The sequence below is a fragment of the Blennius ocellaris genome (assembly GCF_963422515.1).
Source record: "Blennius ocellaris genome assembly, chromosome: 20".
Classification (NCBI taxonomy): domain Eukaryota; kingdom Metazoa; phylum Chordata; class Actinopteri; order Blenniiformes; family Blenniidae; genus Blennius; species Blennius ocellaris.
In genome coordinates this window covers 250,452-275,000 of record NC_137669.1, presented here as the reverse complement: position 1 = coordinate 275,000, position 24,549 = coordinate 250,452, and the positions used below count along the sequence as shown (strand labels likewise).

Sequence of the window (24,549 nt, the reverse complement as noted above, 5' to 3'; positions counted from 1 at the left end):
GGTGTTAGAGGAGGAAGATGCTCTATAATCTGGATGTAATCTGAAGGAGGACTGTGAGTCCAGGATTAATGAGTAAAGAGGAGTTGAGACAAACAGTAACTGTTAAGATATCAAAGTGTTTCAATGTGTTTCTGCTAAAAATGACTTTACTTTGAAAACCTCTCAGATGATTATTTAAACTCTGACCTCATGACGCTCTTCACAGACCCATCATCTTCATCCAGGCTCACTTCCTCTTCCTCAGTGTTCACACCCTGAACACACACACACACACACACACACACACACACACACACACACACACACACACACACACACACACACACACACACACACACTTTTCTGTCAGATCCAGACATAAAGATGAACTCTTTTTTTAATTTAACATTTAGTTTTCATTTTGAGATTTTTCTCCACATTTTTTTACAACTTTTAAGTGGTTTTATGAGTTTGTTTCTGGAGGATTTTAAACTAGTTTGAAAAGGATTGGGGATTAAAAGCAACAAGTTAAATGGAAATAAAACTAAACTCTCAGAAAGAAACATCACACCATCATTTCAAGATGAGAAAATACATTAAAATGACAAAATGGCAATGTGAAACCTGAGGTTTACATTGAAAATACATAAATAAGGATAAAAACCCAGCAGTTGGATTTGTTAGTACTTTCACATCATGGACAGCAGCTGTCACTTTTATTAAAATTAAACTTTGTTAATTGATCAAGCCGCTGCGTGGAGCGGACACTCACCGCGACTTGTCCGGGCTGCTGCGGCTCCGTTTCTCTCGCTGCACCGGGCGACTCCTGGGTGTCCCGGAGCGCGTTCCCGCGCCGCCCTGCTGCGCGTTCCCGGTGGTAGGTAGTGAGGGGCCAGCCTCCGTGAAGCTGCCCCCCCCCCCCCCCGCAAACATCAGTGAAAATACTCCTGATCGTTTGTGCTGCTTTTGTTTTGAAGATATTAAATAAATGATATTACAAAAGACGTGCACGCGTCCGCGCGCCCTGGCGCCAGGCGGAGGGCGCGCGCACCGTGCAGCAGCAACGGAGCAATTTGTAAAGTTCACACCTCCACCTTTGTCCAAACTGAACCAACACGTCAGAGCTGGAAGAACGACGTTCATGCTGCCGTCGCTTTTCACAATGAAGTTATTACACAGTGATGACGTCACTCAGTCCCCCACAACGTCCAAACTGAACAACAAAGGTGTGAATCGTTTGTGCTGCAGGAGTGCTGGTTAGTGAAAGAATGATAGTAAATGCTGCTTTAGGTCCAGCCCAGCCAATAGATGGCGCTGAAGCCACAGTGTAGACCAGAAGGACCCCCCCCCCCCCCCCCCCCCCTGGCCAGACCGGCTGTGGCCAGACTGACCTTCACACTCTTTTTGGGGAAATGAAATCATTTTCATAGTCATGCCTGTGGAGGCCACAGGTGAGACATCAACAATAATACTAAAATACATGATTTAATTAAAAAAAGAAAATAGAGTGGTGTTTATTCCCTCACATCACATTCCTCAGCCTTCTTGGACACAGGTGGTCTTGAAACAGGAAAACCATTACAATAGAAACAGTCGTGTCCAGAAACATGGGAGAGAAACTGTTATATCTTAACAACTAAACCAGCACAAACAATATTTTTCAGCACAAACGATTCACACATTTTTTTTTTGTAGACTAAATAGTATAGTTAAAGTTTATATAATCTAACAGTAACAACAACTGGGCTTTACCTGAGATTAGTTAAACCTGATGCTATGATAGAACTGTTTAACTGTATGAAGATGTGTTGATTCTGTTACAGTGATTGAGTTCTATAGATAATGATATTAGGAGCAGTGATCAACCTGTAAACCAACGTTAGCTCTGCCACAGACACAGGGTCTGCATGCTAATCTTTGCTTTACTAACTAGTTAACTCACAATCCTACACATATCACATCAAAGACAACATCACACAGTAACTGAACACCATCTGACGACTCCTGACGTTTTACAAAACAAGTCTCATTCACATCAAGTCATTCTAGAAATGGTCCTTTAGCAGAGACACACAGGAAGCAGACGCTAAAGACTAGCTTCCATGTTCCATTGTTCTCCAGCACATGGTGGAGACCCAGGACAGACTTCCTGTTCTCTGATAACCTCCATTGGAATGGAGTTTCTTGTGATCCGCCATCTTGTTTTGTAGTTCATCACACGTCACACACACACACTCCCTCCACCTCTCTCTCTCTCTCTCTCTCTCTCTCTCTCTCTCTCTCTCTCTCTCTCTCTCTCTCTCTCTCTCTCTCGTTCATCGTGTGGACAGATCACAAGTATATAGAATACATCCGGTCTGCCAAACGTCTCTTGCTTTGTTCTTTGTTTCAGATTCACCCTGACTAATCGTCCTGGATCCCACAACATCAAGGCCGACGCCCTGTCCCATCACTTTTCCATAGAGGAACAGTCTCCTGATCCTGCTCCGATCCTCCCTAAGACCTGCACCATTGGCTCCCTCACACGGGAGATTGAGGACCTGGTTCAACAGGCTCTCCAGCAACAGCCTGATCCAGGTGATGGTCCCCGTCATTCCATGTTTGTGCCTGACTCCGTACGTTCCCAGGTCCTGCAATGGGCCCACTCCTCTCGCCTATCCTGCCACCCGGGCGTATCCCGCACCTTGGGGGTCCTGCGGCGGAAGTTCTGGTGGCCCACCTTGGACCGTGACACCAGAGGGTTCGTGGCAGCCTGCACGGACAAGACCTCCCACCAACCAAGCTCGGGCCTCTTACAACCCTTTCCCATCCCAAGCCGTCCCTGGTCCCATATTGCTGTCGACTTCGTTACAGGCCTTCCCCCCTCCAACAGTAAAACCACTATCTTGACGATAGTGGACCATTTTTCCAAGGCCGCACATTTCGTTGCCCTTCCCCAGCTCCCCACAGCAAGAGAGACTGCAGACGTGCTATTGGCCGAGGTATTCCGGGTACACGGGATCCAAGCTGACATTGTGTCTGACCGCGGCCCCCAGTTCACCTCCGAGGTTTGGCGAGCCTTTTGTTCTGCGCTGGGAGCCAAGGTGAGCTTGTCGTCTGGTTTCCATCCCCAGTCTAATGGCCAGACCGAGAGGCTCAACCAGGAGATGGAGACCTTCCTCCGATGCGCAGCCTCTGGGAACCCCTCTACCTGGAGTGATCATCTACCCTGGGTGGAGTATGCACACTAACTCGTCCTCTGGCCTCTCCCCCTTTCAGTGTTCCTTGGGGTATCAACCTCCCTTGTTCCTGTCTGAGGAACTTGAACTCACAGTCCCCTCCATTCTGGCGTCTCTGAAGAGGTGTGAGAGGGTCTGGAAGCGGGCCTGAGCAGCACTGCTCCAGGCCTCCAGGAGGATGGAGGTCCAGGCCAACCGAAGACGGGTCGCAGCTCCCGTGTTCTCTCCTGGACAACGAGTGTGGCTTAAAGCCAAGGACCTGCCACTGAGAGTGGAGTCCAGGAAATTGGCACCCCGCTTCGTGTGCCCGTTCGAAATAGAGAGGATCATCAACCCCAGTGCGGTACGCCTCAACCTTCCCTCCTCGTGGAGGAGAGTAGTCTGGCCCCCCCTATCCGTCCCCTTCCACCACCCAGGATGTTGGATGGTGGTCTGGTCTATTCAGTGCGCCGGCTCCTGGACGTTCGTCGCCGGGGACGGGGCCTCCAGTACCTGGTGGACTGGGAGGGCTATGGTCCCGAGGAACGCTCCTGGGTTCCCCGGCGACGCATTGAAGACCCGGACCTGATCCGGGAGTTCCACCGTCAGAACCCGGGCTGGCTGGCTGAGTAGAAGGGGGGGGTACTGTCACGCCCCACTCCTCAGAGGCCTCTTAGGGGCGTGGTTGGGTGTTTTTCCCTCTCCTGTCTCTCCTCCCCTTTTGTTCCAGGCTGTTTGAGGAAGTGGAGCTACTGAGGGATTCATTACCTGATTCAGTTCAGCTGTGACGACCGGGTGGAGCTCATCTTCTCCTGATCATCTGCTCCTCTTAAAGGTGCTCCACTGGGCGCTGGATCGTAACACTCCCTGCGTTAGTATGCCTGCGTGTGTTGTCTCAGTTTATGTTTGTTACTAACGCCGCTTCATTCTGCCTTCCTCCTGAAGACTCGCCTGCTCAGCTTCCCCTGCTTCCGGACCCACTGTGACCAGACCCGACTCCAGCCTCCAGTAACTCCTGCTTCCGCAACGCAGCCTCAGCCTCCTGCCACCGGAACCCGCAGAACCTTCCCTCGCTTTAAATAAACCCTTCAATTGTACTCGTCTGTCTCCAGCTGGTTTAGCCGCACCTGAGCCTCCGAAGTCACGCCATAACACATTGCTCATGTCAAAGCTCCAGAACATTGACAGCACCTCAAAGTACTGTGGGCCATTGGTGGAGGCTCTTCAAGCAGGACTTAAGCGTTGCTTTGGACAGATGTTTGCTGATCCAGAGTTGATTGCTGCGGCCATTCTTGTCCCCAAGTTCAGGACACCTGGAGCCCTACCCCTACCTGGCCAGTCCAGCTGCTACCATGGACATCCTGAGATCATTTCCGTCCATGTGCCAGCAGTCTCTGAAGCTCAACACACCACCACCTGCCTCAGCTGCTGGAAGAGGCTTTGTAGTTCAGCAGGAAGGATTTTTAGACCCAATTCTGAGAACTTGGAAAACCTGCTTCTCAACAAAGGGTTTTGTTGATTTGTTTTGTTTGTTTGCCAGATGTGCTATTAAAAAACTGCTATTATGAAGGTTTATTAAGAGTTGGGCCTATGATCATGATTTGTGACACCATAGTTTAGTGTGATGTGTTAACCTTAACTGTACAATACAAATACTGAAAGACTATATAGTGAAGTACATTAAGATACTAGGTAGATAGTGTTTCTTCAAATAATAGTATTGCTTAAGTAGATTCCTTATAAATTATCCTGTGTTTAATATTTTTGCATCCCATGAATTGTGCAATAGAAATACTCTACTTGTAAAAGTACTTTTGAGTACATTTCAGTGCCTGTACTTTTTACTTTTACTTGACTAGATATTTGGATCAGTGCTTTTTACTTTTACTCAAGTAGATTTTTTTTTTTACACAAGTATTTTACTTTTACGCAAGTAAAGAATCTGGGTACTTTTGATCTCTCTGATGACTGTAATGTTTGTAAGCAGAGGGAGCTCCTGCTGCCACATCACACGTTTAACGTCTAGTGCTGCAGGCCTGAACGTCACCGTGAGCGACAGCCGGCATCAAGTCTGGAGTCACTGAGCTTTGATTTCAAAAAGTCATATAATCGGGTCCAGGTTTCACATTTCTGCAGATCGCCATGAAAATTAGTATTGTAGCAGCCGCTGTGGACTGAGGGGGGGGGTGGCGCAATGGATTGTGGGTAATCTGCCCCATCTATGTGCTGCCGTGGTTACGTGTTACAGTTCCGCGTTTGGCTGCAGTATACAAGTGTATTTAGCTCAAAGGAAGAAACCATTCAAATTTGGTGGCGATTCAGATCAGACATAGTTCCAAATATTCATTTAGCACCAGGAGTGCAGTTCACTTTTAATTGGCCCACAGCAAATTCCAATAATATACTCAAATATGGCCCACGCATGAAACTTGGCTTGGTGAAACAGGTTTAGGCAGGAAACCTCCAGCTGTCATTTGCACAGTAACTTTTCCTACAAAAGACAGCTGAATGAATAAGTTTGCTCAAAGCCATCTACAGTATGTGTTCAGGCGAACAAGGAGACCTGACAAGAGCTGAAAAATAGTCGTGGCCGGAGAGGTTTTAACCATCAACACACAGTGGACAGCCTCTCCTGCAGCCATGTTTCAATTTAGTCAACCATAAGGCCCGTGGGCTAAAACCAGCCTCCAATCCACCCAGCAAGGAGATGATAGAGGCAGTGATGGAACTGGATGGTTTTCTGCCTTCGTCACTGGGGCTTTGTTTTCGACTTGTTCCAAGTCTGTTTAGCTCCATGAGGACAATAATGAGGTGAGGCAGTGAGGAATAATGAATTGAAACTGAGTGATGGCAGTGCTGTGCAGGCCTGCTCATATTGCCCAATGAATTAATCTCATATAATCTCATGAAGTCACACATTAACAAGTGGGGAGCTTCCTGGCTTTGGCTGCAGCAGCACTGTTGCTTTTAACCAGAACTCATGACGTCGTACACTGTGGCTCCTCCTGCTGTTTGTGTGAGGATCCACACCTCCTCCAGCTCCAGAGCCTCCTCACTGACACTCCTGCAGGTACCTTACTAATCCATTACTCCACCTCTTCAGCCCTGCAGTGAGGCAGATCCACTGCCGGAAGATTGGCTTTCTAAACCGAGTGACCTGCTTCCTGAATGTGCTTCCTCGGCCAGCCCTCCTCCCTGCACCTCCTCCCTGCAGCTCTCTCTGCACCTCCTCCCTGCACCTCCTCCCTGCTGCTCTCTCTGCACCTCCTCCCTGCTGCTCTCTCTGCACCTCCTCCCTGCTGCTCTCCCTGCTGTGGTTCTCGCTATATTGAGGACATGAGAAACAAATGTCTAATTTTTAATATTCAAATGTAAACATCTGTTTAACCACCATGGAAACAAAATTCAATTTATTGTTTGAACAGAATCTAAAAAATCTCTTTGACCAAAAACTAAAACTGAAAATCAAGATATTTCCGTAACGTCTCTATAATCTTTTACACTTACACATGTTTTCCACACATAAGAGACATTTTAATCCATAAATACACAAGTTACTGCTTTACAGCACAGACAGAAAATAACAGCCACTCAGACGAAGACGACACACAGACATACACCAGTCCCAAAAGTCCCAAAGTCAACCAAGTTTTAATGTGATCAAATACACAATACTCTGTCTGTCTGTGTGTGCGTCTGTCTCTGTCTCTGGGTGGGTGTCTCTGAGTGCGTCTGTCTCTGTGTGCGTCTGTCTCAGTGGAAGACGGTCTGTCTCCAGCGCTTGTCAGCGGTGAAGGGCCACAGACAGTCGGTGATGGTGGAGGAGAAAGGTTTGGGCTGGACTCCGAGGTCCAGCATCTCCAGACGAGAACAGTTCAGCTGGCTGTTGATTGGTCGAGAGGCGGACGCAGCCGGCTGCTCTGTCAGCTGCAGACAGACAGACAGACAGTTAGGAGCAGGGCGAGCCACTGGCAGGTAGACAGGTTGTCCTCAGGACTCACGGGGAGCAGGTGGTGAGACGGCAGGTTGAAGGCCTGAGCGATGGCCACCCCCATCTCGTACTTCGTCATCTGCTCCTTCGCTGAGAAATGAAATATTCCTCTGATGGACGGGTCCTGAAGACAGACAGACAGGGTGGTCAGACAGACAGTCAGACAGACAGACAGGTGGTAACACGGGGTACCTGTCGGGCTCTCTCGGACAGTGCGCGGCAGACAGCAGCCACGTCTCGGACGTCGGTGGGAAACCTCTGCTGGACGTGGTCCAGGGTGGAGGTCTCCTCTGAAGACTCCACCTTCAGCCACAGAGACGTCACTGCACTCTCCATCACCCACTCCACCTCCCCGAACAGCACCGGGACCCGCAGCACCACGGTGCCTGGCGGACAGACGGGTGACAGACGGGGCACAGAGAGGCAGGGGTGGACAGACGTTAGTGGCTGATGGAACGAAGCACTGATCGTTGGATGCAAAGACTAAATCTTACAAAGAGATCAAAGACACAACATCTGCAGCAGCAGCACAGAGCAGCCTGACTTACCAAAGCAAATCAAGGAGATGAGCAAAAGTCAATTCAACAATAAACAGCGACTACAAGGATCATAATGAAACAATGAACAGCATCCCAGTTAACGCTTGACCTTTTCAGGGCTCGGCCTTGTTTTCATGGCTGACAGTCTTTGATGAGGAGGGGAAAGTCCATTTTCTGAGAACATCACTCTGGACGGTTCTCAGAGCGGTGGTCAGTCTGTTCTGGCTCATTGTGGTGGGACATTTTCAAATGTCCAGGTTTGGACCGCGAGCTTCCCACTGGCAGTGGTTCCTGGTAAAGTCAAATAGAGTCTCAGACTCCTACAAGATTCAGCAACGAGCTCGCTCAGCTGTTCTTAATGAATTCTCACATTTGTCCCATTTCATTCACAAAATCTTCCTCAAGGTCAGTGGTTCTAAACCTTTTACTTCCAGAACACAAATGTTTACCATTGTAAACCCAGGCGACTTCTGCCAGTCTGTGCAATTACTGAGAAGTTGAAAGAACCTCATAACAGCCTATATGCGAAATTGTTTTTTTGTTACTAGTAATGATGACTTATTTCTCTCTGGGGATAAACCCTCTGCTTTACACTAGTTACTGGGTGTTTGCTGGTCTGGTGTGGCTTCAGCTTGGAAGTTTCAAACTTAGATTTGGCTGTTTTTCAGTCTAGAAGATGAATTCAGCTCGAATTCTGTCCATTGTGTTTATTAAGCCATGTTCTATGTAATAAAAAAATACACCTGCTTTCTTTGGAATTTTTACAATATAATAAGTGGTTTGGCCAGATTGGAGCTTTTCGTGGACCGGTTTGTGTCCACAGGCCTTAGGTTTGACACCCCGGCTTTCTAAAGATAAATCAGGGTCCCTGGTTGGGAATCAGTGCTCTGGATGTTTCCTCTGGAGATCAGCTGCTCCTGAACGGAGGTCTTGTATGGAGAAACACGTGATGTTGTTCTAAAGCACCTGGTTCAAGGCGTGGAGAGACGGAGGAGGTTCACTGGAGGCCACATGCTGGTGTGGCTCAGCTGCATCCATCAGAGACCAGGTGAGGCTCAGCGGTCCTCATATTACATCATCAGCCTCGGCAGGACCTTTACCAGGGCTGGAGCTAACTGGCTAGCCAGCGACAGCTACGTTAGCCTGCTCATAGTCTGCCTGTCAGATTTCCTGGTTTACGTCGGTGTGCGTTCCATGACGGAGTCAGCCGATGTGTTAATGGGGAATGGTGGGGACCTGTTGACCCGCCCCCAGAGACACCGGCCCACTGGGACAGTCCAGCCCCGAGTGAGAGAGACAGACGTACCTGGACAGTGTCTCAGAGCCTCCCTCTCTCCTTCCAGTTTGCTTCTTCCATAAACATTGAGAGGATTTGGAGCGTCGTCTTCTCCGTACGGAGGATTCCTCCCATCAAACACGTAGTCGGTACTGATGTAGAGGAAGAGGCAGCCGCTCACCGCTACACACACACAAACACGTTTCTCTTCAGAGCAACACAAGGTGGGGTCGTGTGGTGATGTCACGACGTGACGTCAAGGTGGGGTCGTGTGATGATGTCATGACGTGACGTCAAGGTGGGGTCGTGTGGTGAGGTCATGACGTGACGTCAAGGTGGGGTCGTGTGATGATGTCATGACGTGACGTCAAGGTGGGCTCGCGTGGTGATGTCATGACGTGACGTCAAGGTGGGCTTGCGTGGTGATGTCATGACGTGACGTCAAGGTGGGCTCGTGTGGTGAGGTCATGACGTGACGTCAAGGTGGGCTCGTGTGGTGATGTCATGACGTGACGTCAAGGTGGGCTCGTGTGGTGATGTCATGACGTGACGTCAAGGTGGGCTCGTGTGGTGATGTCATGACGTGACGTCAAGGTGGGCTCGTGTGGTGAGGTCATGACGTGACGTCAAGGTGGGCTCGTGTGGTGATGTCATGACGTGACGTCAAGGTGGGGTCGTGTGGTGATGTCATGACGTGACGTCAAGGTGGGCTCGTGTGGTGAGGTCATGACGTGACGTCAAGGTGGGCTCGTGTGGTGAGGTCATGACGTGACGTCAAGGTGGGCTCGTGTGGTGAGGTCATGACTGAACGTCAAGGTGGGCTCGTGTGGTGAGGTCATGACTGAACGTCAAGGTGGGCTCGTGTGGTGAGGTCATGACGTGACGTCAAGGTGGGCTCGTGTGGTGATGTCATGACGTGACGTCAAGGTGGGCTCGTGTGGTGATGTCATGACGTGACGTCAAGGTGGGCTCGTGTGGTGATGTCATGACGTGACGTCAAGGTGGGCTCGTGTGGTGATGTCATGACGTGACGTCAAGGTGGGCTCGTGTGGTGATGTCATGACGTGACGTCAAGGTGGGCTCGTGTGGTGATGTCATGACGTGACGTCAAGGTGGGCTCGTGTGGTGAGGTCATGACGTGACGTCAAGGTGGGCTCGTGTGGTGAGGTCATGACGTGACGTCAAGGTGGGGTCGTGTGGTGAGGTCATGACGTGACGTCAAGGTGGGGTCGTGTGGTGAGGTCATGACGTGACGTCAAGGTGGGGTCGTGTGGTGAGGTCATGACGTGACGTCAAGGTGGGCTCGTGTGGTGATGTCATGACGTGACGTCAAGGTGGGGTCGTGTGGTGAGGTCATGACGTGACGTCAAGGTGGGGTCGTGTGGTGAGGTCATGACGTGACGTCAAGGTGGGCTCGTGTGGTGATGTCATGACGTGACGTCAAGGTGGGCTCGTGTGGTGATGTCATGACGTGACGTCAAGGTGGGCTCGTGTGGTGATGTCATGACGTGACGTCAAGGTGGGCTCGTGTGGTGATGTCATGACGTGACGTCAAGGTGGGCTCGTGTGGTGATGTCATGACGTGACGTCAAGGTGGGCTCGTGTGGTGATGTCATGACGTGACGTCAAGGTGGGCTCGTGTGGTGATGTCATGACGTGACGTCAAGGTGGGCTTGCGTGGTGATGTCATGACGTGACGTCAAGGTGGGCTCGTGTGGTGAGGTCATGACGTGACTTCAAGGTGGGCTCGTGTGGTGATGTCATGACGTGACGTCAAGGTGGGCTCGTGTGGTGATGTCATGACGTGACGTCAAGGTGGGGTCGTGTGGTGAGGTCATGACGTGACGTCAAGGTGGGCTTGCGTGGTGATGTCATGACGTGACGTCAAGGTGGGGTCGTGTGGTGATGTCATGACGTGACGTCAAGGTGGGCTCGTGTGGTGAGGTCATGACGTGACTTCAAGGTGGGCTCGTGTGGTGATGTCATGACGTGACGTCAAGGTGGGGTCGTGTGGTGATGTCATGACGTGACGTCAAGGTGGGGTCGTGTGGTGATGTCATGACGTGACGTCAAGGTGGGGTCCTGTGGTGATGTCATGACGTGACGTCAAGGTGGGGTCGTGTGGTGAGGTCATGACGTGACGTCAAGGTGGGGTCCTGTGGTGATGTCATGACGTGACGTCAAGGTGGGGTCGTGTGGTGATGTCATGACGTGACGTCAAGGTGGGGTCCTGTGGTGATGTCATGACGTGACGTCAAGGTGGGCTCGTGTGGTGATGTCATGACGTGACGTCAAGGTGGGCTCGTGTGGTGAGGTCATGACGTGACGTCAAGGTGGGCTCGTGTGGTGAGGTCATGACGTGACGTCAAGGTGGGGTCGTGTGGTGAGGTCATGACGTGACGTCAAGGTGGGGTCGTGTGGTGATGTCACGACGTGACGTCAAGGTGGGCTCGTGTGGTGATGTCACGACGTGACGTCAAGGTGGGCTCGTGTGGTGATGTCATGACGTGACGTCAAGGTGGGCTCGTGTGGTGAGGTCATGACGTGACGTCAAGGTGGGCTCGTGTGGTGAGGTCATGACGTGACGTCAAGGTGGGCTCGTGTGGTGATGTCATGACGTGACGTCAAGGTGGGGTCGTGTGGTGAGGTCATGACGTGACGTCAAGGTGGGCTCGTGTGGTGATGTCATGACGTGACGTCAAGGTGGGCTCGTGTGGTGATGTCATGACGTGACGTCAAGGTGGGCTCGTGTGGTGATGTCATGACGTGACGTCAAGGTGGGCTCGTGTGGTGATGTCATGACGTGACGTCAAGGTGGGCTCGTGTGGTGATGTCATGACGTGACGTCAAGGTGGGCTCGTGTGGTGATGTCATGACGTGACGTCAAGGTGGGCTCGTGTGGTGATGTCATGACGTGACGTCAAGGTGGGCTCGTGTGGTGATGTCATGACGTGACGTCAAGGTGGGGTCGTGTGGTGATGTCATGACGTGACGTCAAGGTGGGCTCGTGTGGTGATGTCATGACGTGACGTCAAGGTGGGGTCGTGTGGTGATGTCATGACGTGACGTCAAGGTGGGGTCGTGTGGTGATGTCATGACGTGACGTCAAGGTGGGCTCGTGTGGTGAGGTCATGACGTGACGTCAAGGTGGGGTCGTGTGGTGATGTCATGACGTGACGTCAAGGTGGGCTCGTGTGGTGATGTCATGACGTGACGTCAAGGTGGGCTCGTGTGGTGAGGTCATGACGTGACGTCAAGGTGGGGTCGTGTGGTGATGTCATGACGTGACGTCAAGGTGGGGTCGTGTGGTGATGTCATGACGTGACGTCAAGGTGGGCTCGTGTGGTGATGTCATGACGTGACGTCAAGGTGGGGTCGTGTGGTGAGGTCATGACGTGACGTCAAGGTGGGCTCGTGTGGTGATGTCATGACGTGACGTCAAGGTGGGGTCGTGTGGTGATGTCATGACGTGACGTCAAGGTGGGGTCGTGTGGTGAGGTCATGACGTGACTTCAAGGTGGGCTCGTGTGGTGAGGTCATGACGTGACGTCAAGGTGGGCTCGTGTGGTGATGTCATGACGTGACGTCAAGGTGGGCTCGTGTGGTGAGGTCATGACGTGACGTCAAGGTGGGGTCGTGTGGTGATGTCATGACGTGACGTCAAGGTGGGGTCGTGTGGTGATGTCATGACGTGACGTCAAGGTGGGCTCGTGTGGTGAGGTCATGACGTGACGTCAAGGTGGGGTCGTGTGGTGATGTCATGACGTGACGTCAAGGTGGGCTCGTGTGGTGATGTCATGACGTGACGTCAAGGTGGGCTCGTGTGGTGAGGTCATGACGTGACGTCAAGGTGGGGTCGTGTGGTGATGTCATGACGTGACGTCAAGGTGGGGTCGTGTGGTGATGTCATGACGTGACGTCAAGGTGGGCTCGTGTGGTGATGTCATGACGTGACGTCAAGGTGGGGTCGTGTGGTGATGTCGCTGAGTAATAAGTCCTTCTTTATCAGGGAAGGGGAACCTTTGACTACACTAGAATTGATATGTTGGGCAACTAAAAGGAAAAGATAAGGAGGCAGGACAACCTTGCCTAATGGCTCCTGACAAACTGCATTTTGCAGACGTAGCAGCTACTAATAGAATAGAGCTATTACTCTTCTTGTAACGTGTCAACAGCTGAATAGGAGAAATCATCAAAGCCAAATCTCCTGAAAGACTGCAAGATGAATTGATGCGTCAAAGGCTTTATAAAAGTCCAGAAACAAGATAAAACAGTTGTCATGTACAATTTCTGGATAATCAATAATGTCTAGGAAGAGCTGGATTGTTCAGTGTGTCTTCTGGACATCAAGCCTGACCATTTGAAGTCTTCTGGCTAAAATAGTAGCAGAAATATTAGAATTATTATTGAGTGAAGAAACTCTCTAAAAGCCATTTTTCTAAAAGAGATGCTTCTTTGCCAGACTTCAGAATCAGGCTGGTTCGGAGCTTTTCATCTCCACTTCCAAGGAATACCTTGCTGTGCATGGACCATCACCAGTGGTCTGAGTCAGACCAGGGACTTTCTCTGGCCATTGAGAACAGCGACAACACAGACGGGAGCCAGATGTGTGTCTGTGAGGAATTGTCATTTTTGTGATAGACATATTGTGTGGCCGCCTGGACGTTGTCACGACGACGGGGCGGCTCGTTCAGCAGCTTCGCTACCCGGCCGGGCGGCCGTGAACAAAACAGGGGGAACCAGTCTTTTCTCCGGTGTCAGCGCTGTTCACTCCCTCTACACCCCCACCCCCACCCCCACTCCTCAACCCACCCTCCGCGATGCCTTCACTGACCCCTCTAGCAGTCGGAATTCAAAACATCAAGAACACATGAACTGTTTTAAGAATTTCACCTGGCGGGCAGGTATTTCGTATACAGGTATTATTTACAACCCGCCGGAGGAATCTGCAGCAGACGCTCTACTCTTAATAAACTGTTCACCCAATCACATCTTCAGGGGTTGTGGAGGACATGTTTTGAAGACAGTGGATGTTGACCCTGATCTAAATTGTACATCGAGTGTAAAGGGACGGGCGCCATAGTGGACCTGTTCTGTGGAATACAACTGAATGGTTCCAGGATCTATCACAGCATTATGGGCTGGGCTGACACTCTCAGAGTCGTCATGCTTTGAAGGCAGTGATTCCTTCACATTATCACTGCAGATCCAGTAAATGTCATTTCCTAGATATTTGGGGGTTCTAACTGTCACAAGCGTTGTTCCGCCTCGGTGAGAATAACAGACATGTCTTCTCTGACTGGCTTTGGGAAAGGGTCTCTTTTATAACCAAGATCTTGCACAGCCATCTGGTGATGTCATGTCATGGTGTGGTGATGTCATGGTGTGATGTCATCACTAACCTGCCTCCTTTGCCAGCATGCTGGTTGCGTGTACATTCAGGTTAACAGCTGCTTCAGTGTGTCGCTCCACAACATCTGGACGCCTCTCAGCCGCACAGTGGACGATCACATCAGGCTGAGACAGAGACAGAGACAGAGACAGAGAGAGAGAGAGAGACAGAGACAGAGACAGAGAGAGAGAGAGAGAGAGAGAGAGCGAGAGAGCGTGAGAGCGAGAGAGAGAGAGAGAGCGAGAGAGCGAGAGAGCGTGAGAGCGAGAGAGCGTGAGAGCGAGAGAGAGAGAGAGAGAGAGCGAGGGAGGGAGGGGGGGGTGAGCGACAGACAGTCTGATGTGGTCTGACCTGGTCAGTGAGGTACCTTGTACTCCTGGACCAGTCAGTGAGGTACCTTGTACTCCTGGACCAGTCAGTGAGGTACCTTGTACTCCTGGACCAGTCAGTGAGGTACCTTGTACTCCTGGACCAGTCAGTGAGGTACCTTGTACTCCTGGACCAGTCAGTGAGGTACCTTGTACTCCTGGACCAGTCAGTGAGGTACCTTGTACTCCTGGACCAGTCAGTGAGGTACCTTGTACTCCTGGATCAGTCCTCTCACGGCGTCTTCGTCCGTCAGGTCACAGCGGAGGAGGCGTGGCCTGGCTCTCCTCAACCCCGTCCCCGTCGCCGACCAGCCACCGTTCTGGAACTCTCTGAGCACCGCCCGGCCCAGCAGGCCTGTCGCCCCGGTGACCAGAACCCTCGGAGCCGGGACCTCCTCCTCCTCCTCCTGGTCGTCCTGGAGCCCAGAGAGGACAGGACCAGTACCAGAGTCAGTACCAGTGTCATACTTCTAATACCTGACGCACCTGGACTCACTCTGGAGGAACAAGCTGGGAAAGCAACCGACTCATCAGCCTCCAGTGTTCTACTGAGGAGTTCCCTCATCAGCCTCCAGTGTTCTACTGAGGAGTTCCCTCATCAGCCTCCAGTGTTCTACTGAGGAGTTCCCTCATCAGCCTCCAGTGTTCTACTGAGGAGTTCCCTCATCAGCCTCCAGACAGACGTTAGAAGCCTCGTTCCCGCCGGACATAACGGTCAGGGAAGGAACGGAGCCGTACGGCAAAGCGTACCCGGCGCCCTACCTGGTGTGTTCCCTCCACAGAAAGCAGATTAAAAAGTAGGCGGGGCTTAGAGCGCCGCACATATGTGACGTTACAACAGCAATCTCAGCTGAGACGGCAGATCTGGACCTGATGAATCCTCTGTTGTTGTTGTTGTTGTTGTTGTTTACATCCTCCACTTTGCACTAGTTGTTTTAACTCTTTGCAGCCACAGAGCTGCAGCTTCCATGTTTGTCCTGCGGGGTGAACAGCAACACCAAGCTGCTGCGCCGCTGCATGCCACAGTTGCAACTTGTGCGTTGGTGCAGAGGTTCAGACGTGATGCGAGGACAGACGTGGGACACGGAGCAGCTCCGGTGTGCCGGGACGCCATGTGTCCATGTGGTCCCGGTCCCATCGGTACACACATCACACACATCACACACCGCGGCAGCTGGAACCGGAGCTCCGGGTTAGGGCGAGGGTGGCTGATGAGGGCGAGGGTGGCTGATGAGGGCGAGGGTGGCTGATGAGGGCGAGGTTGGCTGATGAGGGCGAGGGTGGCTGATGAGGGCGAGGGTGGCTGATGAGGGCGAGGGTGGCTGATGAGGGCGAGGGTGGCTGATGAGGGCGAGGGTGGCTGATGAGGGCGAGGGTGGTTGATGAGCGGGCTCAGTACCACTGGCACCGCCCCTGCCTCACCTCTGCTCTTTAAGGACCAACATGAAAGTTGTGCAACAAAAGAAGAAGCAGCCAGATCAAAGCTGAACATGTTAACAGAGGATTCCTACAGTCCACATGTCCTCAGTCCCTCAATGGAGGGTACAGGACAAGTGTCCTCAGTCCCTCAATGGAGGGGAGAGGACAAGTGTCCTCAGTCCCTCAATGGAGGGGAGAGGACAAGTGTCCTCAGTCCCTCAATGGAGGGGACAGAACAAGTGTCCACCTTTGGAGTGGTTGTTTTTGGAAAATCCACAATTCTTGTGGTGGAAAACAAATTTAAAGTACTATAGCGTCCATCCCTGCTCTTTGTGAGGAGGAAACGAGGCTCTGGTCTGAGGAGGAAACGAGGTTCTGGTCTGAGGAGGAAACGAGGCTCTGGTCTGAGGAGGAAATGTTCCCCAAAGAAAAACTCAAGTCCTTCACTCCGTCTGCCATAAATCTTGAAACAAACACACAAACTTTTAAAATGATCTTTCCCTAGAAAACATGTATTATTTATTTATTTACATATTTATTGTTTTTGACTGTTGCTGTTGTTATTGCTTTAGTTTTGTACCGCCTTGTCTTATATTTGATGCCTCTGCCTGAAGAGACTGACTCCCCCAGGCCGGGACGCCCCAGCAGCTCAGGGGGAAACGGAGGGTGATGGAAGCTGCAGGCCCTGGTGACGGAGTTGACTCCTCTGAGAGGGGAACCACTCCCATCATGAACTCAAGCTCTGATTACACACATTGTGAAAAAGACAAAGACCCATATATCAGCTTATTTCTCTCGGATCCCTGGACGCCAAGATATTGTCAAAACTTTAGCCAACCGACTGGTGACTGTATGCATGAATGTAAAATAACACTGGGAAGCTCGAACTGAAGCAAGGAAGGATCCCTTGTAGGACGGATGAACTCTGAACTGTCTTACTGTCATACCTGGACTAACTGCACCTGGATCCTCAGGTGTTCACCTGGACAGACAGTCTCACACCTGGACAGACAGTCTCAGGTGTTCACCTGGACGGACAGTCTCACACCTGGACGGACAGTCTCAGGTGTTTACCTGGACAAGGTGCACGTGTCCCGGACTGAACTCGATCTTCAGGTGTGCGCCTGCGCAGCTCATCTCGTCTCTGGCGCAGACGTGAACCGGGTTTGAGAATCAGAACCGGGTCTGGTTTGCGGATCGAGTTGTCCAGTTGCGCACTATTCTTCCGGCCGATCAGCTGTTTGCCGTAAAGCGGCTGTTTGCCGTAAAGCAGCTGTCGCGCTGATGCTAACTGTTAGCACCCAGGCTAACACCCAGACCCCGGATCATACCTGATTGGGGGGACGACGACTGAGACCTGCACAAGCACACCGGGTGTGTGTGTGTGTGTGTGTGTGTGGGGGGGGGTTCTCTGTTAGAAATTAAATCAGTTTTTACCGGGAAAGCTGCGGGCTGAAACCCGGGCATCGGATAGAGTGGAGCAGTCAGGGTTGCCAGATCTGATCAGTTTCAGCCCAAACTATTCTTCCTGCTCCTGCTCCTCTTCCTCCTCCTCCTCCTCCTCCCTCTTCTGCTTCTGCTTCTTCTTCTTCTTCTTCTTCTTCTTCTTCTTCTTTTTCTTCTTCTTTTTCTTCTTCTTCACCCTCTTTCATTTATCGGTGGGTTGCAAACAGCTTTGATGTGCATACCGCCACCTACTGTACAGGAGTGTGTAGTGTCACATCCCCTCTATAGTCTACCTCCCTATATCCTGTCTCTCACAAAGTTTAGTAGTGTTTTCCTCACGTTACTTTTTCTTTCTCCCCTTCTGTTCCAATAATGCCAGCCAGGTTCTAGTCCCTAGTCCCTGTCCCTAGTCCCAGCAGGCTCCAGTCCCTAGTCCTAGCCAGGCTCCAGTCCCTAGTCCCAGTCCCTAGTCCTAGCCAGGCTCCAGTCCCTGGTCCCAGCCAGGCTCCAGTCCCCGGTCCCAGCCAGGCTCTAGTCCCCAGTCCCAGCCAGGTTCCAGTCCCTAGTCCCAGCCAGGCTCTAGTCCCTAGTCCCAGCCAGGTTCCAGTCCCTAGTCCCAGCCAGGCTCCAGTCCCTAGTCCCAGCCAGGCTATAGTCCCTAGTCCCAGCCAGGATCCAGTCCGTAGTCCCAGCCAGGCTCCAGTCCCTAGTCCTAGCCATGCTCCAGTCCCTAGTCCCAGTCCCTAGTCCCAGCCAGGCTCTAGTCCCCAGTCCCAACCAGGCTCTCGTCCCTAGTCCCAGCCAGGCTCTAGTCCCCAGTCCCTGCCAGGCTCTAGTCCCTAGTCCCAGTCAGGCTCCAGTCCCTATTCCCAGCCAGGCTCTAGTCCCTTGACCCCGCCAGGCTCCAGTCCCTAGTACCAGCCAGGCTCTCGTCCCTAGTCCCAACCAGGTTCCTGTCCCTAGTCCCCTTCAGGCTCTAGTCCCTAGTCCCAGCCAGGCTCTAATCCTTAGTCCCAGCCAGGCTCAGTCCCTAGTCCCAGCCAGGCTCCAGTCCTTTGTCCCCTTCAGGCTCTAGTCCCTAGTCCCAGCCATGATTCCAGTCCCTAGTCCCAGCCAGGCTCTAGTCCCTAGTCCCAGCCAGGCTCTAGTCCCTAGTCCCAGCCAGGCTCCAGTCCCTAGACCCCGCCAGGCTCTAGTCCCTAGTCCCCTTCAGGCTCCAAGCCCTAGTCCCAGCCAGGCTCCAGTCCCTAGTCCCAGCCAGACTCCAGTCCCTAGTCCCAGCCAGGTTCTAGTCCCTAGTCCAAGCCAGGCTCCAATCCCTAGTCCCAGCCAGGCTCCAGTCCCTAGTCCCAGCCAGACTCCAGTCCCTAGTCCCAGCCAGGCTCCAGTCCCTAGTCCCAGCCAGGCTCTCGTCCCTAGTCCCAACCAGGTTCCTGTCCCTAGTCCCCTTCAGGCTCTAGTCCCTAGTCCCAGCCAGGCTCTAATCCTTAGTCCCAGCCAGGCTCAGTCCCTAGTCCCAGCCAGGCTCCAGTCCTTAGTCCCCTTCAGGCTCTAGTCCCTAGTCCCAGCCATGATTCCAGTCCCTAGTCCCAGCCAGGCTCTAGTCCCTAGTCCCAGCCAGGCTCCAGTCCCTAGACCCCGCCAGGCTGTAGTCCCTAGTCCCTTCAGGCTCCAAGCCCTAGTCCCAGCCAGGCTCCAGTCCCTAGTCCCAGCCAGACTCCAGTCCCTAGTCCCAGCCAGGTTCTAGTCCCTAGTCCAAGCCAGGCTCCAGTCCCTAGTCCCAGCCAGGCTCCAGTCCCTAGTCCAGCCAGACTCCAGTCCCTAGTCCCAGCCAGGCTCGAGTTCCTAGTCCCAGCCAGACTGTAGTCCCTAGTCCCAGCCAGGCTCTAGTCCCTAGTCCCAGCCAGGCTCGAGTCCCTAGTCCAGCCAGACTCCAGTCCCTAGTCCCAGCCAGGCTCCAGTCCCTAGTCCAGCCAGACTCCAGTCCCTAGTCCCAGCCAGGCTCGAGTCCCTAGTCCCAGCCAGGCTCCAGTCCCTAGTCCAGCCAGACTCCAGTCCCTAGTCCCAGCCAGGCTCGAGTCCCTAGTCCCAGCCAGACTGCAGTCCCTAGTCCCAGCCAGACTCCAGTCCCTAGTCCCAGCCAGGCTCGAGTCCCTAGTCCAAGCCAGGCTCCAGTCCCTAGTCCAGCCAGACTCCAGTCCCTAGTCCCAGCCAGGCTCCAGTCCCTAGTCCAGCCAGGCTCTAGTCCCTAGTCCCAGCCAGGCTCCAGTCCCTAGTCCCAGCCAGGCTCTAGTCCCTAGTTCTGCTCTCACTTCCCCTTCCAGCTTCTTTCCTGCTTCTATATATTTTACACAGTACATTAATATATGTTCCACATCGTCTTTCAGACCACATCTCTCACTTGTCAGTATTATTTTTACCCTTAATATTCATTGTGTCATTCAGACCAGGACGTCCTACCCTCAGTCTCATCATGATCATGTCTTCTCTTATGTTCCTTTCTTTAAAAATGTTTGTATATATATCTATATAAATTCCCCTCTCGCCCTCCGCGGGCGGTCACCTGTTTTTCTATTCCAAGCTCGGGTCCTCTACCAGAGGCCTGGGAGCTTGAGGGTCCTGCGCAGTATCTTTGTTGTTCCAAGTACTGCACTTTTCTGGACTGAGATGTCCGAGGTTGTTCCAGGGATCTGCTGTAGCCTCTCCTCCAGTTTGGGGGTTACTGCCCCGAGGGCACTACTGTCACCTTCACCTTCCAAGCCTCTCCAGCTCCTCTCTGAGTCCTTGGTATTTCTCAAGTTTCTCATGTTCCTTCTTTCTGATGTTACCATCACTTGGTATTGCTACATCCACCACCACGGCTTTCCTCTGACCTTTATCAACCACCACCATGTCTGGTTGGTTCGCCATTACCATCCTGTCTGTCTGTATCTGGAAGTCCCACAGGATCTTGGACCGGTCATTCTCCACCACCTTTGGGGGGTCTCCCACTCTGACCTTGGGGTTTCCAGACCATACTCCGCACAGATGTTTGGGTACACTATGCCAGCCACTTGGTTATGGTGTTCCATGTATGCTTTCCCAGCCAGCATCTTGCACCCTGCAGTTATGTGCTGGATTGTCTCAGGTGCCTCTTTGCACAGTCTACACCTTAGGTCTTGTCTGGTGTGGTAGATCTGGGCTTCTATGGCTCTGGTGCTCAGAGCCTGCTCCTGTGCAGCCATGATGAGGGCCTCTGTGCTGTCCTGTAGGCCAGCCCTCTCTAGCCATTGGTAGGACTTCTTGAGTTCCGGTGGTACATCCCATGTAGGGGCTTGTCCTCCCATGATGGTCCCTCTTCCAGCACCTCCTTATCTCGCCATTGTCTGAGACTTTTGTTGAGTATGTCATCCGTTGGAGCCCTGTCCTTGATGTATGTAAGGAGCTTGGATGTTTCATCCTGGATAGTGGCTCTCACGCTCACTAGTCCTCGGCCTCTTCCTTACGGCTAGCATACAGTCTCAAGCTGCTTGATTTGGAATGGAACCCACCATGCATGGTGAGGAGCTTTCGTGTTTTAACATCCGTGGTCTGTATCTCTTCCTTCGGCCACCTTATTATACCCGCAGGGTACCTGATCACTGGCAGGGCGTAGCTGTTTATTGCCCTGGACTTGTTCTTGCCATTGAGCTCCTTAGGACTTGCCTCACTCGCTGGAGGTATTTGGCCGTTGCCGCTTTCCTTGTTGCCGGTTCAAGGTTGCCATTTGCCTGTGGTATTCCCAGGTACTTGTAATTGTCCTCAATGTCTGCTATTGTTCCTTCTGGGAGTGAGACCCCTTCAGTGTGGACTACCTTGCCTCGCTTTGTCACCATCCTACTACATTTCTCAAGCCCGAATGACATCCCAATGTCATTGCTGTAGATCCTGGTGGTGTGGATCAGGGAGTCTATGTCCCGTTCGCTCTTGGCGTACAGCTTGATGTCATCCATGTAGAGGAGGTGACTGATCGTGGCCCCGTTCCTGAGGCGGTATCCGTAGCCTGTCTTGTTGATTATTTGGCTTAGGGGGTTCAGACCTATGCAGAACAGCAGTGGGGACAGAGCATCACCTTGGTATATGCCACATTTGATGGACACTTGTGCAAGTGGCTTACCATTGGCCTCGAGGGTGGTTTTCCACAACCTCATCGAGTTTGCAACGAACGCTCTTAGAGTCCTGTTGATGTTGTACAGCTCCAAGCATTCAGTGATCCATGTGTGTGGCATTGAGTCGTAGGCTTTCTTGTAATCAATCCAGGCAGTGCACAGGTTGGTATTACGGGACCTGCAGTCTTGGGCGACTGTTCTGTCAACTAGGAGCTGGTGTTTGGCTTCTCTGGTATCTCTACCAATGCCCTTCTGTGCTTTGCTCATGTATTGATCCATGTGCCCGCTTATATTAGCCGCGATGATGCCTGACATGAGCTTCCATGTTGTGGAGAGGCAGGTTATTGGCCGGTAGTTGGATGAGACTGCACCTTTGGTGGGATCCTTCAGGATCAGGATTGTTCGCCCTTCGGTTAGCCATTCTGGGTGAGTCCCATCTCTGAGCAGCTGGTTCATTTGTGCTGCCAGGCGCTCATGGAGAGCTGTGAGTTTCTTTAGCCAGTAGGCCTGGATCATGTCAGGGCCTGGTGCTGTCCAGTTTTTCATACCTGAGACTCTTTCTTGGATGTCTGCCGCTGTGATGGTAACTGGGAGTGCACGGAGTCCGGAACGTAGATACGGTCCGGCGGACCGGTTCCAGGATCCGGGTCATCCCCCGAGCCTCCCGGATGGTCGCCTCGATGTCCCAGGCGGCGGCACCCAGGATGCAGGACGGCGGGATAATGAGGCCTGGTGACACAGAGGAGGAAGGGGAGGACTGGAGCCGAGACAGGGCATCGGGTTTGATGTTCCGGGATCCAGGTTGGAAGGACAGAGTGTAGGTGAACCTACTGAGGAAGAGGGACCAGCACACCAGACGGGAGTTGAGCCTGCGGACGGAGCGAAGGTACTCCAGATTTTTATGGTCCGTCCAGATGATGAATGGGACTGTAGCGCCCTCCAACCAGTATCTCCACTCTTGCAGGGCCCACACCACCGCCAGCAGTTCGAAACCGGTGAAGAGGGTCTTCAGCCGGGCGAACCCTGCAGCTGCTTCCTCGGACTACCAGAATGGAACCTTGGTGGAGGTCAGTTGAGTAAGGGGACAGGCCACCCTACTGTAGTTCCTGATAAGCCGGCGGTAGAAGTTGGCGAACCCCAGGAATCTCAACAGCTCCTTCCGGGTGGTGGGGACAGGCCATTCCGCAACGGCTTGAACCTTGGCCGGGTCCGGTCGGAGTTGCCCCTGGGCAATGATGAAGCCAAGGTACTGCACGGAGGTGGCGTGGAATTCACATTTCTCGGGCTTGACATACAGCCGGTTTTCCAGGAAGCATTGGAGAACCAGGCGGACATATTCCCGGTGCTCCTCCAGTGGCGGGAGAAAACCAGGATGTCATCCAGGTACACGAAGACGAACTTGTTCAACATGTCCCGGAGGACATTGTTCATGAAGGTCTGGAAGACTGCTGGTGCATTTGTCCAAACGGCATCACCCGGTACTCGAAGTGTCCCAGCGGGGTGTTGAACGCCATCTTCCATTCGTCTCCTTTCCTGATCCGGACGAGATGGTATGTATTCCAGCTTGGTAAATACCCGGGCCTCGCAGAGGGGTTCGAAGGAGGGATCAATGAGGGGAAGAGGCGACATGTTCATCACTGTGATGGTGTTCAAGCCCTTGTAGTCAATGCAAGGACGGAGAGTGGCGTCTTTCTTTTTAACGAAGAAGAATCCTGCTGCCACTGGGGATGAGGAAGGGCGAATGAGGCCAGCAGCTAACAACTCCTGAATGTACGATTCCATCACCTCCTTCTCAGGACGTGAAATGTCGTAGAGGTGCGCCGCCGGCAGTGGAGCCCCAGGAAGCAGGTCAATGGACCAATCATAGGGCCGGTGAGGAGGGGGAGTCCGAGCAAGGTCCGAGCAAGGACTGGCGGAAGCTCATGATAGTCCGAGGAAACCGCCAGATCAGGAGGAGCCGGAGCCAGAGAACGGGAACCAGGCAAGATATAGTCAGGTGTGCTATGGGAAATTATCCAATTTCAAATTTTTTTCTAAAAATCTTTTGCTCTTACAGCCGCTGTCAGCTGTGAGAGCAGTGTGTTGAAGAGTAATCATGGATAAATACTCTTCACCAATAGATGGCAGCACATCAATTTGCCAGTAAAATCGAAACTTAACAGAGTCAGTCTGGTTCATCTCCACCTCCTGCTACCATCTTGTATCAAAGTACTGTGTCAGTGGCAGTGATGGAGAAGTTTTTGAAAAGGAAGAATCTAACCAGGATCTCAGCTCTTCATCCATCAGGTCCAGGTTTCACACTGAGGGAGTCACGATTAAAAAAAACAAATTGGGAAATACTTTTTTCTGTATTTATTTGATTCCTGTTGATAAAGCATTGATGAGAATGACTTTATCAGAATCAGAAGCTTTATTCAATCCAATCCAATCCACTTTATTTATATAGCACATTTTAAAAACGAAGCGTTTACAAAGTGCTTCACATACTGCACATAAAACTAAACAGTCCAACACTAAATAAATATAAAACCATAAAATAAAAATCAAAACAGATGAAAAACTACAAACACATTAAGAAACTACAAATAAGAATAAAACAATTCAAAAGAATAAATAGAAAAATAAAGACGCTTAAAAAGCAATAAAATAAATGAGAACAATAAATAAAACAATAAATAAAAGACACAGGGGACCACACGACTCACGCGGCGTTAAAAGCCTGAGAATAAAAGTGGGTTTTAAGACGAGATTTAAAACAGTCTAAAGTGGGGGGGCTGTTGGGACGTGGGGGGGCAGAGCGTTCCACAGCTTAGGG

At 51.9% G+C, this 24,549-nt stretch overlaps 1 protein-coding gene across 3 annotated transcripts; it reads right to left on the bottom strand.

Annotated features, from left to right (window-relative positions):
• Positions 1 to 6,808: 6,808 nt before the first annotated feature.
• On the bottom strand, positions 6,809 to 17,759 carry mat2b (methionine adenosyltransferase 2 non-catalytic beta subunit methionine). Of its 3 annotated transcripts, none has more exons than XM_080516509.1 (7): positions 17,599 to 17,759; positions 14,952 to 15,158; positions 14,385 to 14,499; positions 9,013 to 9,165; positions 7,360 to 7,553; positions 7,178 to 7,291; positions 6,809 to 7,103 (listed from the first exon to the last, which is right to left on the bottom strand). In XM_080516509.1, exons 1-7 carry the CDS (start codon positions 17,626 to 17,628, stop codon positions 6,930 to 6,932), a joined length of 987 nt encoding a protein of 328 aa, XP_080372635.1. In that variant the 5' UTR covers positions 17,629 to 17,759; the 3' UTR covers positions 6,809 to 6,929. The 3 variants fall into 3 exon arrangements, with proteins under 3 accessions (XP_080372635.1, XP_080372634.1, XP_080372636.1); XM_080516508.1 differs by lacking the exon at positions 17,599 to 17,759 and adding an exon at positions 17,236 to 17,381; XM_080516510.1 differs by lacking the exons at positions 9,013 to 9,165; positions 17,599 to 17,759 and adding an exon at positions 17,236 to 17,381.
• Between the last annotated feature and the right edge of the window lie 6,790 nt (positions 17,760 to 24,549).